Source organism: Mustelus asterias, chromosome 18 (genome assembly GCF_964213995.1).
Source record: "Mustelus asterias chromosome 18, sMusAst1.hap1.1, whole genome shotgun sequence".
NCBI lineage: Eukaryota > Metazoa > Chordata > Chondrichthyes > Carcharhiniformes > Triakidae > Mustelus > Mustelus asterias.
Genome location: NC_135818.1, coordinates 83,684,909 through 83,704,926, shown reverse-complemented (window position 1 = coordinate 83,704,926; position 20,018 = coordinate 83,684,909). Strand labels below are relative to the sequence as shown.

Below are 20,018 nucleotides of genomic sequence, written 5' to 3'. Positions count from 1 at the left end.
CTCAATCGTACGTATCTTTGCTGATTGTTGCAAAATATCTCCTGGAAACATCACGAGGGAAGTTATCATTCTGGCTTAAAATTTGTTAGTCTATTTAGTTCAATTGCAGAATCTTCTAATTTATAATCCAGATTAATTTAAAAACTGCGATTGCTGAGTGCAACTATGTTAACATGTTAACAAATGAGATGGATGGCATTAATATTCCTTAAACAGTCTATGTGAGTTCTACTTTGGTTTCTGGCCAGAGAGTGTTAAACTCTGCATGTTTTGATTGCATATCCACACACAACTCTCTCCCATCTCATCCAAATGCAATTGAAATTTTAAAATACCAGCTGTCTGAAGACTCAGATCTTCAATAGATCTGAAAGGTCCCTTTGTCCTGGTATTGCAGTTGTGTGAGTTTGACCAGAAATGATCTGCAACCTTATTGCATGGATACTCTACAATTTTTGCATTGGTGTGCTGTGAAAATCAAACACCAAGTTAAATTATTAATATTATTGCACCATTAATGGAAACTGTCTGGCCCCTTTCTGTAAATGCTTTTTAAAATTAATTTACGGGATGTGGGCTTCGCTGATGAGCCCAACATTAATTGCCCCTTGAGAAGGTGGTAGTGAGCCACTTTCTTGAACTGTTGCAATCCATGTTATGTAAGTACACCCCAGTGCTGTTCGGGAGTAATTCCAGGATTTTGACCCAATGACAGTTAAGGATCAGTGATGTATTTCCAAGTCAGGATGGTGTGAGGCTTAGGGGGGAATTTTCAAGTGATGGTGTTCCCATGTGTCTGTTGCCATTGTATTTACATGGCCAGCCCAATGATAGCCCCAAGATGTTAACAGTGGGGGATTCGGTGATGGTAATGCCTTTGAATGTCATGGGGCAATGGTTAGATTCTCTATTGTTGGAGGTGGTAATTGGTCAGCAGTTGTGTGGCATGAATGTTACTTACTGCAACTCCGTATCTGTATACATTTCCTCTAAAACTTTCCTGCTTGCCGTCACATTTTTGTCAGACTTTTGTGTCAGCATTTGTAATGGATACTGTGTAAACTTGTCACACTGTAGTTACATGCACTTGTCATTGGCAATCGTTTTGGAAGCACTTCAGTTTTGCACCTTTGAGCTCTTCAGTTCTGCAGAAGAACTCCTAAGCTTCAACAAGCTGTGCATCCCAAATTCCTGTATATTTTCTATTCAATTAAAAATTATATAACAGTCAAAGTATTTTCAAAAAATGGCAGGTGATGGAATTTCAGATAGGAACTAAATTACTGCTGTGTGACCTTGTCCTGCCTTCTAACCCTTCAGCTGAAAGCCACCGAATGTCTACCTCACTCACCATGTGCACCAGCACAGGAAATGAACTGGTAATAGAGCTAAATGCATTTATATTATTGCATGTGAAAAAAGCCGGCAGGTATGCTGGACTCTGGAGGCTAAAATCAGCGAGCACTTAATCTAAGTTAGACAAAATCTCTCTTTATAACTTGGTTCTCTTCTGGACTTCTTGAGTAAAACATGCAATCTTATTTTATGTTGACAGTTATCAAAACACATTAAAATCCTCAACTAAAGTCTGAGGTTAGGTGCATTGACTTGACCCAAACAGGCCCCAGATTGTGGCGCCGAGGGGGATTTCACAGTAACTTCATTGCCGTGTTAATGTAAGCCTTGTGATAAATTTTAATAAATAAACTTTTAAAAAAGCATTGCTGTTTCATTTATTCTAATAACTGCATCAATAGAGACAAAATGGCTTCATCTTACTGGGTGTTGGGGAAAAGCAGCACACGCTTCCATTCTGAGCTAACTTGGTAATTTTAAGTTCAACACTTACTGCATGGGGAAATTGTCTTGCTGCGGTTTTATTTTAAAACTCGAAATGACAAGTGTGCTCTGTGACTCAGCAGTGCCCTTGTACAGCTGTCATAAACAACATGGACATCTTTCTGAAGACCAGTTTTAAGTTTCTATGTATGTATGCTCAATGTGTTGTCTGCCTTTAAAAAACACAGTCGCAAATCTTTTTGCAGGTTGGATTTCTTTTCTCATTTTTTTTTATTTTGGGAAACGTGGTCCTTTTTAAATAAAGCTCAGTGAACTGAGCGAAGATAAAGTTAAACATGAAAGGCTGGTCCCAGGTAGCATTTCGTTTTACATCTTAATGCCTTACTGCAGCCATCGACATTGATTTCTTAATGCACTTGAGTTTGGAAAAGGCTTTGCACCCTAGCAATGCTGCTGCACTCCCCACAGATCACGTACAACAGTCCCGTAGGACAGCCCCAAAGTCTTTAACTTCTGCGTGTACACAAGTAAGTCTCATTGTCTGCAGTGAGACCGAGAGCAGATTATCTAGTGCACTATTGGGACCTGTCCCTGTAGTTTACTTTTCCTACAGCGTCTGTTTTCAGGAGGCCATGGAGCGTCTCTCCATCTCCAGAGAGAAGTGAATAGGGAGCTGTACTTTCAGCTGCCGAGCTGATTCTATCCAAACATTATCTGGATAGCTGATTGTAAACAGCGCAGTGGTCTCTTAATGGGAGCCAGTGATAATACAGTTGTGCCATCTGTGGCCTCCCAGAGGCTCTCTTGGCCTCTTTGTTGTCCGCTGTGTTTCTGATTATTTCTGTATTAATTCAATTTTCATACAAAAGATTGAACATATTTTCACTCATGTACACATTTTTTAAAAATCTGCTGAGGTTTAAAATGTCATCTGTTCTATTTATACAGGAGCAGACTGTCATATGATTGGAGAAAACAATAATTAAAGTCCATTGACTACATTTTTATAAACTGTGAAAACAGAAGTGTGCTGCATTGGATATCAGTAATGGGAGCTGAAACATAATCTAATCCCTCCTATTGTATCCCTTCCCAAACATAAAGGAACTAAATTAATTAAGGGAATTAATTCCTTCTCGTGTTGGATGTGATTTTCAGTCTACTAGGATCAGCAATGTATTTGTGCGAAATTGATATCAACTATAAAAGACAGTAGAATGAGATACTGTTTTTAAAATAAAAACCATTTTTGGAGGGGCCAATTCCAGGCGATGGTCAGTTTTACATTCCAACCACAGGTATATATTGTACATTTATGTGACTTTAGGTCCTGTGCTGGTAAGGAGCACAGTTTTCAATACTCTTACAACCTCCTCCGCCGTTCCCCCCCCCCCCCCCCCCCCGTCCCCCCAATTATTTTTCAGTCCATACAGTGAAGGTTAGAGCAGCTGCTTGTGTCCTACTGTGTCTTTCAAGAACGGCAAGCTATATGCACAATAGCTGTAATTGGCTTGTAGTTGCTGTTTAGTTCCCTAACAATCATTCCGGTTGTGGTTGCTAGGGTGTGCAGGTATATCTGACAGGAACAATGTCAAGCTCCCTCAATGATTGTTAACCTTACTTTAGGTGTGTCCAGATTCATGGGATCAAACTACTGATTCTGACTTTCCTTTAAAGAAGTCAGTGGGTCAACTAGCTTGTCAACAGTAGAAGGTCAGGTGCATGACAGCTAGGAAATCTCTGTTATAAATAAGGCAGATTCAGCTCCTAACAGTCAGGCCTTTCCGTTTATGCAGATTCTTCCCTGGGGCTGATTGGTGGCCAGAAGGCTAAATTTCTTTCATTCCAGATATAGTGAAATAACACTTTGCGTAGTGACTACAAGCAAATGGGTTAATGTTTTTTTGTCCATGTTTGATCCTTTGCTGTTTGCGCTGTACTTTTCTAATGCATGAGAACATATTTTCCTTCATGGTCAGCACAATGTGATTTTTGAGCCAGGAAAACATAGAATGCACAGGGATTAATTCAGACCAGCGGCCTGCTAGGATGAGACAGCATGCATTAATGCTTGATGAGAGTTCACATTCCAACAATGACTGACGGTTAGCATACTCGGCCATTGCAGTGTTTTGTAATGGCAGATAAAACTCACTGAGGTGTCACGTACAGCCAGACAGATGGCATCAAATGGCCAAATAGTAATGCATTCTCCATATCCATTCTCATGATATTAATAACCATGTAACTTTTAATCACTTTCAAATAAACCAGCATAAAAACATTTGTGTAGTTTTAACCTAGATGATGTATAATTGATCCATATTCATAAGAATGTTTCAGGAGTTATTCGGTCAATGTCCATTCCTTTCATTTTTTGGAAATAGAGTTTGAATCTAGAACAGATTAATGAGATCCAAGTCTATATATGAAATGAGTTTGGACAAGTTCAGCTGCAGTCTGTGTTCGAAATCGGTCCACAGCATAAAGCTGGCAATTTAATGCACTTGGTTATTTTCAAGTCATTTTGCAATGAGAGCACTCGTATTATTTTAAAATTTCTTTTACTGCTGTGCGTTGTTTAGGTTTCTGCCTCGAGAGAGCTGATTGTTCCTATAGCAATGAAAAACTTGTGCTTGCTGGGACTTGAAGTCTGAGATTAATTATGTCAACCATGCCATTGAAATATTTCTCCTTCCTTAAGTCATGCCTTGCAGGAGTTTAGCTGCCAGTGACACAACTGCTAATCCCAAGCCCCTGACAATCTGACAGCACCGCAAAGGTCCCAAGGAGATTGGGTGATGTGGGATGGGAAGTTACTCATTTAGAGCATAAACATCCGGATAGAGGGGGCTGAATGGGCTTTCCTGTGGTCTAAATTTACCAGTGTAGTCTAAATCCCAGTTCTTCTGCCTGCATGCATTAACATAATTCACACCATCTTTTAGAAACTTTTCTTGGGTACATCCTTTTCAAGTGTTAATGAGGTAGATTGATCACTTGTAAATAGCACTGCAGAGTACTACACAACAAATATCACTGTGGAAAGCTGCTTATGAAATGTAATCTTCAGTAAAGATAAAAGGTGTTCACACTAGATGGTTGGACTTGTGATTCTACCCTCACTCAGTAGTCTGCTCCCACTCTGACAAGTCTCTACACTCAACCAATGAACTGATATCAACAACTTTATATGTCACCTTTTAACAGAATGAAATGTCCCATGGCACTTCGCAGGAACATTATAAAACAAGGTATGACACTGAGCCACACTGGAGATATCAGGTCAGGTATCCAAAAACATGGTCAAGGAGTCAGTAGTTTTTAAGAGGACGCTTAAAATAATTAAAAATGGAAATTAAGGTCAAAAGTGAAGAGGTGTAGGGAGGGATATCAGAGTTTGGGGCCTAGACACCTGAAGGCACGGCTATCAATGGTGGAGCAACTATGATTGGAAATGCACAAGAGGCCAGAATTAGAGGACCAGCATTAAGTGGCACCTTTTAATAGAGAAGGGATAGGGGGCTAAAAATAAAAATGGGTAGGGGTGGTGGCAGAGAGCCATAGCTGCTGAAGAGATACTAAATTCGTCAAGTGTGGTATGTGCTAAATGTGAGAGAATTCAACCAGCCCACGTTATCTGGAAAGATTTTCTAACTTTTCATTTGCTGCTTCTCGCACGAGCTACATGCTCTGTATTTTAAACCGAGTACAAGAAAGAGAAATAGTGCAGGTGCTGGAAACCTGAAATAGAAACGCAGCACTGGAAGTGCGCAGCAGGTCTGGTAATATGTGTGGAGAGGCACTGCTAGATTGGCTGAGTATTTCCAGCATTTTCTGTTATGATTTGAGTAAAAGAAAGAACTTGCATTTATATCAGTAGCATCTTTCATGATCTCAGGACATCCCAGAGCACTTTATAATCAGGTAGCAGTTTTTAAGGGCTGCCACTGTGATGGAGTAGCATGCTCTTGTCCCATATTAATTTTTAATAATTGTCCCAAGAGCAGAGATGGTTCTTTGCAGTGCAGAAGTGGATTTTTACTTCCTTCTTCGAAAGACCATAAATGCCAGCACACAAAGACATTGCCCCATCTAGTGGCTTGTTAGAGTCAGTAAGCTTAACTGTCGAAAAAAAATCATGGATTTTTGGCAACTATCTGGTTTTGGATTTCAGGATATTACTGTTAGAGTTCAAGGGTTATCTTGATCCTTTTTTAAAAATAGTGCTGCTGTGGTAATTGCATATTGAACACATGAGATATTTTATCAGGCAAGGATTTATTCAGATAAGTCTGTCCCATTTCCCCTCTCTGTTCTAAACCCTGCAGCATCTTGAACTGGTATATGCAGTTATGGGTGAACAAAGCAAAGGTTACTGGATTAAAGGACAAAAACTATTATTTAAATTGGGGTAATGGTGAGGCCCCAAACCCTGCCATTAGACTCATTGATTTCATTATCGGTCTGCAGAAAGGAGCTGGAGAACTGAACCCAGGTAGAGGAGATGGAGTGAGAAAACTGGGAGCGGAGGAAAGAAATGGTGGAGATAGATATTATAAGGGGAGGATTGGCAGACTCAAAACTTGTATGCCATGCAAAATTGATAACACATGGAGACTGCAGTTGATAGATGAGCGACTTTTTTTACCACCGAAGTGTGTGATTTGCAATCTGGTCAATCCTAGCCTTAGTTCTTGGGTGGGAGTGTTTGTGAATGAACCTTGTCATTAGTTTGGTGCAGGAGCGGTCATTCATCTCAGCCAAGCAAAGGTTGTAATCTGAGTAAGTTGGCGTCTGTATGCCAGAGATGATTGTACACTTCATTTGTTCAGACCTAGCATGATCAGCCATGCTGTCATCCAGCATCGCTGTGCCCTTGGCAGTTTCACTCCGGGGCAGCTGAGATGGTCTGTCAGGGCAGATGTTCCATTCAGCTCGTTCACTGGTGGTCGGAAGCTTGTTTACTGTTGCTATGGCAGCCTCTGTTGTCACGGCGACACTGCTGCTTAATAGGTGACGTCGAATATAGTTATAAAAAGATAATTTTTCCTCTTCCCTGAATGTACCATCTGTTTCAGATTATTTGTCAACTGACAGAGCAGTGCATGTAAAGTCTCGCATTGTCCCAACAAACAGACATGGACGTGACTATTGCAGCTGAATGTAGAATTAACAGGTGCTGATGCAGAATTTGTTGTGCGGATTAAGTTCCTTTTTTGTTTCTGCAGTCTGAATGCTAACATTATCACTGGCTCTTTGAAAGACTATTCCCATCGGCACTGACAGACAAATAATAAGAGCATGTGTGCATTTACAGGACCCTTGAGCAAAGTATTTGTGTGTTGGGGGAAGTGGGGGCAGCAGTGATGGTGAGCAGTGCATTCTAGTCCATCAGTTCAGATCAGAGCTATGAAGTGTATCATAGAATATACAGCACAGAAGAGGCCCTTCAGCCCATCGAGTCTGCACCGACACATTTAGAAACACCTGAACTCCCACCTAATCCCGTCTGCCAGCACCTGGCCTATAGCCCTGAATGTTATGACATGCCAAGTGCTCATTTTTTTAAAGGATGTGAGGCAACCCGCCTCCACCACTCTCCCAGGCAGCTCATTCCAGACCGTCACCACCCTCTGGGTTAAAAGGTTTTCCTCCCATCCCCCCTAAACCTCCTGCCCCTCACCTTGAACCTATGTTCCCTAGTGAATGACCCTTCAACTAAGGGAAATAGCTGTTCCTTATCCATTCTGTCCGTGTCCCTCATAATCTTGTACTCTTCGATCAGGTTGCCCCTCAGTCTTCTCTGCTACAACATAATGACCAAGCCTTTCCAACCTCTCTTCATAATTTAAGTGTTCTATCCCAGGCAGCATCCTGGTAAATTTTCTCTGCACCCCTTCGAGTACAATCATATCCTTCCGATAATGTGGCGACCAGAACTGCACATAGTATTCCAGCTGTGGCCTCACCAAAGTTCTATACAACTCCTGCATGACCTCCCTGCTTTTGTAATCTACGCCTTGATTGATAAAGGCAAGTTTCCCATATGCCTTTTTCACCACCCAGACTAACATGCCCTTCCGCTTTCAGAGATGTGTGGACAAACACACCAAGGTCCCTTTGTTCCACAGAACATATGCATGGCACCGCTAATTAATATTGCACAGGCTGAGTTATGCAAAACTGTGAAATAAAACATTTGGAATTAAGAACAGCAAAAGAAACAACACTCTGTCTCAGAAAATGGAGTCTGTGCAGTGCTGATAGAAGTGTCATATCACACAAATGTGATCCTAGATTTTATCCATGGGCATTAAATGTAAACATCAGGAATAAGACTTTTGACCTGTACAAGACATTAATTGGGCCACAGCTGGAGTATCAAGAGTGCTGGTTATGTGGATTGACCATGCTAAATTTCCCCTTTGTGTCAGGGGGACCAGCTGAAGTAAATGCATGGGATTATGGGGATAGGGGCCTGGCTGGGATTGTGGTCGATGCAGACGCGATGTGCTGAGTGGCTTCCTTCTGTACTATAAGATTCTATGAAAAGTGGTTTTAGACCCCTCATTATGGGAAGGGTATTAGAGCCATGTAAAGAAAAATCAATTGGATGATACCAAGACAGTGGAATGCTTTCAAAACACTTCCCCCAAAATGGAAGATAAGGCCTTCGAATTAAAGTGTTGGAAGATTTGTAATGGTTTTGTAAAGGTAAAATAATGAAGATAATTTCCATTACTGGTGAACAAACTGGTAACGAGAGAACATAGACTGAGGATGAGTTCTTTTAGAAGAATGGAGAAGTTAGGAAACATTTTCACAAAGTGGGTCGCTTGCTTATTGAATGCTTTAGCAGAGGTGGAAGAGTTTGGGTAAGGACATGGAAGTGGGATTAGAATAAGTAGCCAGACCCAAAACAGCAAAATGGGCTAAATTTGCATTTCCTCTGAGATGGCAACATACCCTGTTGCTCTCACTAAGTCTTCTCCTTACGTCTTTAGAACCTCATCACGTGGTAACAATGTGTTCAGTGCAGAGCTGAACTATTTGTTGAAGGTCCCAGTTCAGCCAGTGGCCTGTGCTGCTTGTAGATTTCAGTTTAGGCAGCTGAATTGAACTCCGCCCTCATGGGTTTGGAAGAGAAAATTTAGCCATTGCTTCCACTTTTAATTTCCAAGCGGAAAATTCATGGGGTACAAATTTAAGTTGGCAGGGTAGTGCAGACAGGTGGTATTGCATCGATTTTTCCAGTATACACTTGCGCTTGTTTGAGTAACAGAGTGAATGTCAGCCGAGGAGTATAACGCAATACTGCTTGCTTTGATCTATTACCAGAGACAGATTACAGCTCCCTTTTATATGAATATCGAATGAGTAAAGGATTGAGGCATCACATTGGAGCAGGGGTCAGCCATTCAGCCCCTTGGGCCTGTGCTACAATTCAATGAGATTATGGCTGATCTGTGACCTAGCTCCCTATTCCTGCCTGTGTCTGATGCCCCTTTAATACCTTTGGTTGACTTGAATCTTGATTGATTTATAATTAACAATTGATTTGGCATCAATTGATATTTGCAGAAGAGATTTCCAAACTTCCACCACTTTGTGTGTAGTAATTTCATGGCTTAATTCCCGAAAGATCTGACTCTTAATTTTTAGACCATGTCCCCAGGCCTAGACTTCCCAAACATTGGAAATGGTTCTGTTCATCTATCCTATCTGTTCCCCTTTAATATTTTGAAAGTATCGATCAAGTCATTCTTCAGCTTCTAAATTCATGTAAATACAGCCCTAGCTGGTTTAATCACTTATAATAAAACCCTTGGAGTCCAGGCATTCTGAGAAATTTATGCTGTACTCCCTCAAAGGTCAATGTATCCTTGAGCTCAGTTCAAAGAATAACCTGGTTCACAGGTGACCTATCAGAATGTCTACTGATCCTGCGTGAGTTAGTGCCTTAAAGAGAAAGTGTTGAAAGGAAATGAAAAGAAAATTATTATGTGAAAAGATTTTTCTCATGTTTCTTTTGTTTCTTTTATCAATTACTTTAAATCTGTGCCCTCTCGTTCTTGATCCTTTCACAAGTGGGAACAATTTCTCCCTATCGACTCTGTCCAGATTTGGAATACCTCTATCAAATCTCCTCTCAGCTTTCTTTAGCCCAAAGAAAACAGCCCTAAATTCTCCAAACTATCTTCATCTCTGAGGTTCATCAACCTAGGGACCATTCTTATGAATCCTTTCTCGCCCTTCTGTGCATCCTTCCTAAAGTGTGGTGCCCGGAACTGGACGCAGTCTTGCTGCTGAGGCTGATTTAACGGTCTTGAGCAAGTTCAACCCCCTTGTTCTTGTTCTCCCTGCCCCTATTAATAAAGCCAAGGATACTGTGTGCTTTATTAATTGCTCTCTCAATCTGTCCTTTCCCCTTCAATAACATAACATATTTGCAGCCAGTTTCCCCTGTTCCTGCATCCACTTTAGAGCTGCCCTTTATTTTATATTGTCTCTCCATGTTCTTCCTACCAAAATGAATCACTTCACACTTCTCCACATTGAACCTTATCTGTCACCTGTCTGCCCATTGCACCTGCATGTCCATGTGCTTTGAAGTTCAGTGCTATTCTCCTCACGGTTCATAATGCTTCCAAGTTTTGTTTCTTCTGCAAACTTTGAAATTGTGCACTGTGCACCACAGTCTAAGTCATTAACATGCATCAGAAAAAACAAGTGTCCCAACACTGACCCTTGGGGAAACTCCACTACAAACTCTTCTCCAGCCTGAAGAACATAATTAACCACTTCTCTCTCCTGTCACTCAGCCATTTCCATAAACATATTGCTACTGTCCGTTTTATTCCAGAACCTCGAACTTTGCTCACATGTTTGTTGTGCAGCATGTATCGTATACCTTCTGGAAATCCACGTACACCACATCAGCTGCATTATCATCAACCTCTTCAAAAGATACCCAGCAAATTAGCTAAACATGATTTTCCATTATGAAATCCATACGGGCTTTCTTTAATTAGCTTGCATTTCTTCGTGTGACTATTAATATTGACCCATACGTTGGGAATTGCATTGAATTGCCAACTTCATGATGCAGAAATATATTGCTCATTGCTCTTGCCTGATAGGTCATGGATTCGAGGCCCATTCCAGAGACTTGGGGCCCTTGATCCAAGCTGATACTCCAGTACAACACTGAGAGTTCTGCATTATCTTTTAGATTAGATGTTAAATCAAGCCCCAACCTCACCTTTCAAATGGACATGAAATATATCCCTCAGCACTATTCAAATAAGAGCAGATGTTCTGGGAAATATTTACCCTCCATCCAACATCACCAAACAGTATCTGGTCATTGACTTGTTAACATTCACGGGACCTTGTATGTGCAAGTTGCCTGCTGTTTTTGTAACTACTCCATAAAAATACTGCTTGTATGGGAAGCATTTTGGACATCGAGGCCGCAAAAACCGCAATAACAAATGCAAGTTTTTTTGTGTATTAGTGGAATAAACTTTCACTTTAATTTCCTATCGGCTATTAATTTTATGACATCTCTGTATGTAAAGAAATAAAAACAAAATGATTGAAAGACTCAGCAGATCTGGCAGCATTTGTGAAGAGTGAAACAGTTAATGTTTCGAGTCTGTATGACTCTTCAGAGCTGTGTAAAGTTTAAGGCACTGCTGCTGAACACATGGCAAAATGCCAACGTGTTTTGCGTTTACTCTTTTTGGTGAATCGCTTACCTACATGAGTATATGGTTTAATTGTAAAGGGTGTTATATGGATCATTTTTCAGCAAGAAGCCTCTGCAATACAGTATCAATACTTGATCCAGAAGGATTTCAAACCATTACTCTCTGAATTTTTAATTTTCTTATGCGTTACTTTGATATACTACATGCTGGAATTCATATCTGCAAACTCACAGTTTTATCTATGTTGGTGATAATGGGAGCTGGAAGTAGAAGATGGGTGTTTCACCGTTGGGAGGGTAAGCAAATAGGTGGGCAACATATTGCCGAGTTTGTAGCTTTTGCTTATAAAGTAGCACACAAGGCGGCCATTCAGCCCATCCTGCACGTACCAACTGTTTAAAAGATCCAATTAGTCTCACTCCACTGCTCTTTCCCATAAACCTCCAAATTTCTACCTTTCCAGTATTTATCCAATTCATTTTAATCCAAACTTGCATTTACAAAATCATAACTCGCTCTTTTTCTATCAATTACCTTAAATCTGGGTCCTTTAGCCATTGACCCTCCTGATCTTGGAAACGGCTTCTACTTACTTACTTTATCAAAACACTTCATTAGTTTGAACACCACTATTCCCGTTTCTCCAGTGTCTATGCAAAACTGAGGTGATCTGGAACTTGAAATGTGATTAGTTGAATTGCAAACACTGGTGAAAATCACACAGTTGGAAACCCTTAAATAGCACACTGAGGAATAGTGAGCGATAGTCCTTGTCCAAGTTTATTTAAATTTAAAGATGTTTAGCAACATTTGCAAAGGCATAGCAAGGGAGTAATCTGGTCTCTTGTACAGAGAAATGTGTACAGGATGAGGATAGGGGAAATGTCTATTGTTGGATCCGCAGTTTTCCCCAGAGCTGGAGAGATTTTAGTTTTGTCTGTCCTGACTGTGGTTCTACATGAACGCTACAACTAGTGCTTTGTTGCGTGTCAATAATCCTATTATTTCAGAAACTGGAAGGGAAGACAAATTTGGCTGCCTTGACAAAGCATTAGTCACACTGCGATGCTTTGTGCACCTTCTGAATATTTAATGTGGATCACAGTGTTACATTTTGATCAGCAACACTGAATGGAAAAAGCTCTAGTCCTGCTCACCTGCTGTAACGTATGAAGATGGTCTTTCCTGAACACTTGTCAGCTCCCACTTCCACTGGCCAGCAACACCTTCTCACATATTTGTCAAAAATAAATGTAGATTTTTTTTCTCATTTCAGATTCTGATATTGATGCAGCCACTGCCATGATGCTGCTGAATTCTTCCCCTGAGGTGAAAGGAGCAGAATGTGAGTACACAGTACATTGCAATAGAAATATAAAGGTTTTTATTGCAGTGCGGCCTCCTCCAGATATTGTTCTGTTGTGATGCAAGTCCTCAACAATTTATTACATTTATTTTTTTCCCTGCCCTGCTTCTTCCTGTGCACTCATGCATTCCTCAGTTGGGAAATGAACCAACCTATGGATCTTTCCATGGTTGGATTCAATATCAGTCTGCCAGGTGTCCCACTTTCTGCCAATTGAATCTGCCAGGATTATGTAATTTGTGTGGTCCAAGTTAAGGTATGCATGAAGTAAGGGCATTTGTTCTGAAGTTGGGAAGGACTACCATATTTAAGCATTCAGCTATGAATTTCCAGGCAGTAAGAATTTCTAATCGTCACTTGTTCTTGCCTCGTTTTTCTAATCCTGTGGTTTCAACTGTGGCACTCTTCAATCACTCGACAAATTCTTCTGGTAGCCTCCCACTTGTACACTCACTGCAGTTGACTTATCTCTTTTAGTAATCCCTCTTGATCGATGCGGTAGAAGTTACATAGTTGTGACAAAATGTGGTCTTGCGTAATTTTTTGTCCTGATTTCAATAATTCAGTCACTTCAAAACTACTGAAACATGAGCATGAAAGCATCTCATCAGAAGGTCATCTCATCAAAGTTTGAGATCCGTTTCTGCCTCTATTAGAATTTCAACCCGTGTTGAGAAACATCTGTTATTCATGGATTAAGTTCATGAAGTATCCAGTAAAAAGAAGCAGTAAATCAGTACTAACTCTCTAATGATGGCAAAAACGTTATATTGTGTTGGGCCTAACAAAGCAAATGGGAAAAAATCCTATATTTCTCGCTTTTGTATTTCATGAAGTTGATGTATTCAAGGCAGTGTCGTTGGGATATAAATCCCAGGTTTCTTATCTTTGCACTTGGTAATCATTCTATAAACTAAGGTTGTTTTAGTAATAGCATTGTGGATGGGAAACCTGATAAATCAAATCATGGCAAATTTGGAACAGATTCTATCTCTAGTTTTATATGCATTTATTAAGTTATTGCAATTATATATTCTACAAAGATACTTGATTTTATTTATTAACCCACTGTAGTTTCTACGGAGTATGTACATATCCTGCCCTACTCCTCGATGAAGAAAGTCATTTGAAATCCAGCAATTATGCAATTGTGATGCTGTAAATTTGTTTTGACTGAGAACATCTTTCGACTAACGCCTACATAATAAATGATGTCTGTGTTCAAACCACTTGTGGGCGTTATTGCCTTCTAGCCTTGCTGGAAAACAGATAATGGCTAATTTATGTGAAAATGCCTGTGGATTACATGTTGAGAGCGATTACTTTGGTATTTTAGAAGAAGGGACAGCGTGAGAGGGTGTATTTTCCTGGTCCATTTTCTTGCCTCTTTCCCAATGACTCAAATTCCTTTCTGGGTTGCACTTAGCTTTCTGATACCTCACCACCGGGTTCTGAAGCAAATTGTAACATCCCAATTGCTGCTATGATCAGCTAAGTGGCTGCAAACTGAGATCAAACATTTGCCTTTACTGGTATGCGTGGTTGAGCTAATCACTGGATAAACAGGTTGTATGGGAAGAGCCTGTACATTTTATTGTCTACTGCTGACAACTACATTTTTTTGTGGTCAATTGTAAATCCATATCAGTACGCATTTTACAGTCATCTTTCAGTTTCAGTTCTTTTTCTGGTGCCAAAAAAGCTTGAATTTAAGGGATTGATGGTTTTTATTGAGAACCTTTTATGCATCAAGGCCCACTTTGCAGGTCACCACAGATTCAGAAAGGAGCTTTGATTGAGACACAATAAGCTTGAATTTAAAAAAATAATGAATTAAAGGTAGAAGGATTTGGGCAGCTGATTATGGAGGGATAGGGAGTGAGTCTGGGAACAAGTGTGGAGCTGGTGGGGTGTGGGATGGGCAGCCTCAGAGAATATTGGAATAGATGAGGATTTCAGCAGCAGATTATGTTGCAGAGATGAAAGCCAGCCACCATTTTTGATGGAGGGAATGTAGGATCAGAAGCTTAGCCCAGGGTTGATGCTGATATTATGAACAGCCTCCCTAAGCCTGAGGTGGTGGCTGGGGGATTCACGAGTACGTTTAAATTCAAATAAACAACATCCTGATTGGAAACTGAATCAAATAAGCTATGCTTACTTTAAATTGTCCTGAAGAGTGTTAAGAGTTCACCATGTAATTTGGGACTGAAGTCACAAATAGACAACACCGAGTAGGGCTTCCTCAGAGCATTAGTGAACCAGTTTGTGTTTGATGGCAATAATGGCAAATTAGATTTTAATATTCAATTTCATAATTTGCCAAACTTCTTAACTTGAGATTTGCACTCATGGTTTCAGGTTGCTTGTTGAGTACCTTAACCATTGACTTGAGTGAATGTTGGCCTATCAAGTCATATGTGGCCTGCAGGTAATGGTGTTCCCATGATCTTGCTGCTCATGTCCTTCCTTGATGGAGGATACATTACAGGGATGTGTTGGCAAAGTAAACTTTGCGAGTTGACATGGTGCCTTTTGTAGACTGTACATACTGCAGCCAATGCACATTGGCAACACTCAGAGATGCTGAGTTTATTGACAAGATTTGTGATCAGAAACAGAAGAATTTGGTTTGTTTCAAGGCCAATAACCTCTATTATAGAATTGACCCTGCTCCGAGGCATGGAGAAAAATCAAGCTGTTCCCACTCCTCCAGCCAATGGCTAGAAATGTGCATGTGGACTTGGGTGGAGTGCAGCTGAGTCTCCACTGTGAAGCTATTGAATAGCCTACCTACCTGCTGTCAATGACAACTTCGTCAATGCACTCGAGAGTTACCTCAGCAAGACATCATTGCCTTCAGGAGCAGAGGGCTAAAGTAAAGATTGGCAAGGAGACAAACCATGAATGTGGAAAACTAGCAGTATAAGATGCGTTTGTATTTACACCATTCAGCCATACATTGACATGCATGTAAACCTGCCATCCAAGAAAGGCAGAAAATATCTTCATATTGACCCAGGTGGTTTTGATATACCGTGACAAGGCACACAGAAACAGAGATGAAGAGAAGTTACTTCTCTCAGAGTTGCGAGCTTGTGGAATTTGCTACCCCAGAGCATGGTGGATACAGGGACATTGAGTAAAATTAAGGAAGAGATGGACGGATTTTTAATTACTAAGGGTTTGAGATGAGATCAGCCATGATCACAGGCTCAAGAGGCTAAATTGCCTACTGCTTCCAATTCTTATGTTCTTATGTACAGACCTTAAAGTGGACTTTCATTTACTATCTTAAGAATGATGGAAGAACTTGCATTTATGTAAAACCTTGTATGTTCTTAGGGCATCCCAAAGCACTTCATAGCAAATGAAGAACCTTTGATTTGCAGTTATATTAATACAGGAGAATAAGAATGCTACGTGGATTTGAGGGTGGAGGAGAGGGGAAAGCTTTTTTGAACCAAAAGTCATTCCTATTTGTTTTTGTTGTACATGTATGTATGGAAAGATAAACAAATCCAGTTACACTTAGTAAACTGAGACACCACCAACTAATGTAATCATGTTTTCAATATATAGATGTGCATTGTGTCACTTGATACTGCTGTTGAGATAGATGTTGTGAAACAAGCCAGACAGATACCGTAAAATGACATTACTGGAATCACATTTATTTTGATCATATTAAAAACGGGGTAATATTAGTTTACTTTGCTGTTTGTTTCTGCTGATGTTGGCTGCTTTTGGAATGATTCTCGTAACCTTCTCTTCCAACATTTTCCGCAGTGGATTTTTGCGAGTGTTACTCACTCCTCTAATTTCACAGTTCGATAGAAGTCCAGAGATACTAACTGATTTATTGTGTTATGTATTGCTGTCCATCGATTGTGATGCATAAGTGGGGTCAGGTGACTGACTGACTTGTGCAAGCTTTTAGTTTTACATCAGACTGTCATCGGGTAATCAAAATGTGGAACCGCGGGTCAACTGATTAAAGTTATGTGAAGTACACAATTTCCCAATCAAAGCCCAAGAATTATTTTCATCTCCCTGATTTTCTTTTTTAAAAGTCAAGCCCAACCAGAAATAAATAATAACTTGCCATTTAAAAAATAATTACAGCTTGACTTGTTACTTTGGATGCATCATTGAGCACGTGGTTGACAGTAATAAAAGCAGAAAATGTTTTTTTAAAAATTCAGCATGTCTGGATGCATCTGTGGAGAGAGAAACAGAGTTAATGTTTCGAGTCTAAGAATTCTTTGGCAATTATTTCAGATTTCCAGCATCTGCAGTTTTTTGCGTATATTTACATGGTTGACAGTAGTTGAAAGAATCTTGGGTGTCACCCAGCTTACTTGAATGTCAGATTTTCTTGCCCTGTGGCATCTGGAAATAAATCGTAATTATCCTAAATTGTAAGATTTATTATTTTACCTGAAATGTGTGGCTGAATTGTGAATGGGAGAAAGGGAGTTTCTCCTTTATACCCTTTTGAGCAATGGTTTGTAAATAAACTTCTTCTTGTTGCAGAAACTGGTTGAGCCCTTTGAAGATGCTATCATTCCTGTCAATTTTATTTGATAGCTTTTAAAAGTACCAGTGTATGTTAATAAATTCTGTAATGGTTGGCAGCCACTAAGGCAAGCAACCTTCTAATTTGCATCCACAGGCATTAAATGCACCTTGCGCTTTGAAATTCATGCTATCAAATAATTGTTGTGAAGTGGGAAATGATATTTGTTTTATACCTGTGCTGGATTACCAGGGAAATATTTGACCTCAGATTTATGATATCTGTACAATAATTTTGTGATAGAAGAATTTTGCACCTACATTTGGAAGATCAAATTCAGGTGTGAATTATACAGTAAATGGCAGTAACCTTAGGAGCATTGGCATACAGAGGGATCTGGGCATACAAGTCCACGGATCCCTGAAAGTGGCAACGTAGGTGGATAAGGTGGTCGAGAAGGCCTACAACATGCTTGCCTTCATTGGCTGGGCATCGAGTGTAAAAGTTGGCAAGTTTTGTTACAGTCGTATAAAACTTTAGTTAGGCCGCATTTGGAACATTGAATGTTCTGGTTGCCACACTACCAGAAGGATGTAGATGCTTTGGAGAGGGTGCAAAGAAGGTTTATAAGGATGTTGCCTGGTCTGGAGGGTTTTGGGTATGAGGAGAGATTGGGTAAATTCAGATTGTTTTCACTGTAAAGACAGAGACTGAGGGGCAACCTGATAGAAGTCTATGAGGCGTAAATAGGGTGGACAGTCAGAGGCTTTTTCCCAAAGTGGAAGGGTCGACTACAAGAGGGCACAGGTTTAAGGCGAGAAGTTGTAAAATTAGAGGAGACGTGCAGGTAAAGTTTATCACATAGAGGGTGGTGGGTATCTGGAGGTGGAGTGGTGGAAGCAGGCACGTTAGCAATGTTTAAGGTGTATCTTGAATATGAATGGGAGGCGAAAAGAGGAATAGAAACCATGTATTGGTGCAGGCTTGGTGGGCCAAAAGGCCTGTTCCAGAGCTGTATTGTTCTTTGTACTACCTCAGCTAGGAATCCCTTATCTCGACCTTTCCTCAGCCCAAGTCTAGAAAACATGCGCTGCGTCTCTGGGAGCATACTGTGTTTACCCCAGTCCAACACCGGCATCTCCACATCTCTGGGAGCTCTCAGCTTATTCTCTTCTGTGTTCCAATATATTCTTTCTCAATCATGTTTCAGACATCTGTTCCAGATTTTGTTGTAAATTTTTTCCCCTTCCCACACCCCCCCCCAAATATTTGTATTTTCAGAAAAACTGATGACTCAACCTGCATCGTTAGTCAAAGCAGAAAACTGTTGTCTGAGGAAGATTTATGGCAAACTGTATAAGAACAATGTTGTTACACCTTTGAGACATGGATTAAAATCCAGCCCCAGAGAGAGGAGGAGAAGGTCTCCATTCATTAGTGGCTGCCAATAACACTAAGTGAAATTAGTATTGTGATTTGTTTCAATCCAGCTCCAGTTGATTGAAGTCCTTAGTGCAAAAGTTGGCAATGGATACATGAGACACATTTAGTAATGAACTTTGGTTCAATTAGGCAAATTTAACTTGAGGGAGAATTTTAAAAATGCACACCCTTTTAAAATGTGTTCGGATCGATTTGTTAAACAATCTCTGAAAGGAAATATGTTTCTATATGTTGAAATATAATTAGTAGACATTTGCCGTGTTGGATTCTTGTCCATATTTGTATCTGCTGAGTTGACACACTAATTATATTCTCTGGCTCGAGAACTGGGTGTTCATGTCTGGGGACAGGCAAAAATGTTACTTGTGAATTTCCAATTGCCTTAGAAAGTTTAAAGTTTATTTATTAGGCTTACATTAACACTGCAAAAGGCACAGTGGTTAGCACTGCTGCCTCACAACACCAGGGACCCGGGTTCGATTCACAGCTTGGATTCACTGTCTGTGGAGTTTGCACGTTCTCCTGTGTGTGTTTCCTCTGGGTGTTCTGGTTTCGTCCCACATTCTGAAAAACGTACTGGTTAGGTGCATTGACCCGAACAGGCACCGGAGTGTGACGACTAGGGGAATTTCACAGTAACTTCATTGCAGTGTTAATGCAAGCCTACTTGTGACTAATAAATTAACTTTAACTTTTACTTTACTTTAAATCCCCTAGTAGCCACACTCCAGCGGCTCTTTGGGTACACAGAGGGAGAATTTAGCATGGCCGATGCACCTAACCAGAATTTAGAAGAACCAAATTAGAAGGACTAATTCTTTGTTTTTCGTATGTATTTACCCTCCCTGAGAAACATTTTTCTGTAAATGAAATATAGATTCTGGAAAAATACATCTGCTGAAGTTTATGAACAAAAGTCTTATTTTAAAGAAAAGTTTGCACAGTTTTAAATACCAAGTTACAATAGAGATCATCCTGTTTAACACCTGGAAACCCCTATGCGCTATCAGATGAAGATTTGTACCACCCCCCCCCCCCCCCCCCCCCCACTTCCCTGCACAAGCTGTCATTAAAACGGTGCACAAGAGTTGATTTATTATCTTACTAATCAATTGAAGTTACCACAGATTTACTATAGCTTAAGAGGATCAATTGACATGAGCTGGAGGAGAAA

At 40.3% G+C, this 20,018-nt stretch overlaps 1 protein-coding gene across 14 annotated transcripts in view; it reads left to right on the top strand.

The window, feature by feature from the left end:
- foxn3 (forkhead box N3) overlaps positions 1 to 20,018 on the top strand; it is a 298,786-nt gene that overhangs the window by 270,517 nt on the left and 8,251 nt on the right. For 9 of the 14 annotated variants that reach the window (XR_013500067.1, XM_078234451.1, XM_078234452.1 and 6 more), the window contains one exon: positions 12,793 to 12,861. The exons of the other annotated variants lie outside the window; for them this stretch is intronic. Coding sequence is in view for 8 of the 9 variants with exons in the window: in XM_078234451.1 (XP_078090577.1) it covers positions 12,793 to 12,861 (69 nt within the window). In the remaining variant the exon portion in view is untranslated. The remainder of the gene's footprint in view (positions 1 to 12,792; positions 12,862 to 20,018) is intronic. 14 annotated transcript variants of the gene reach the window in all.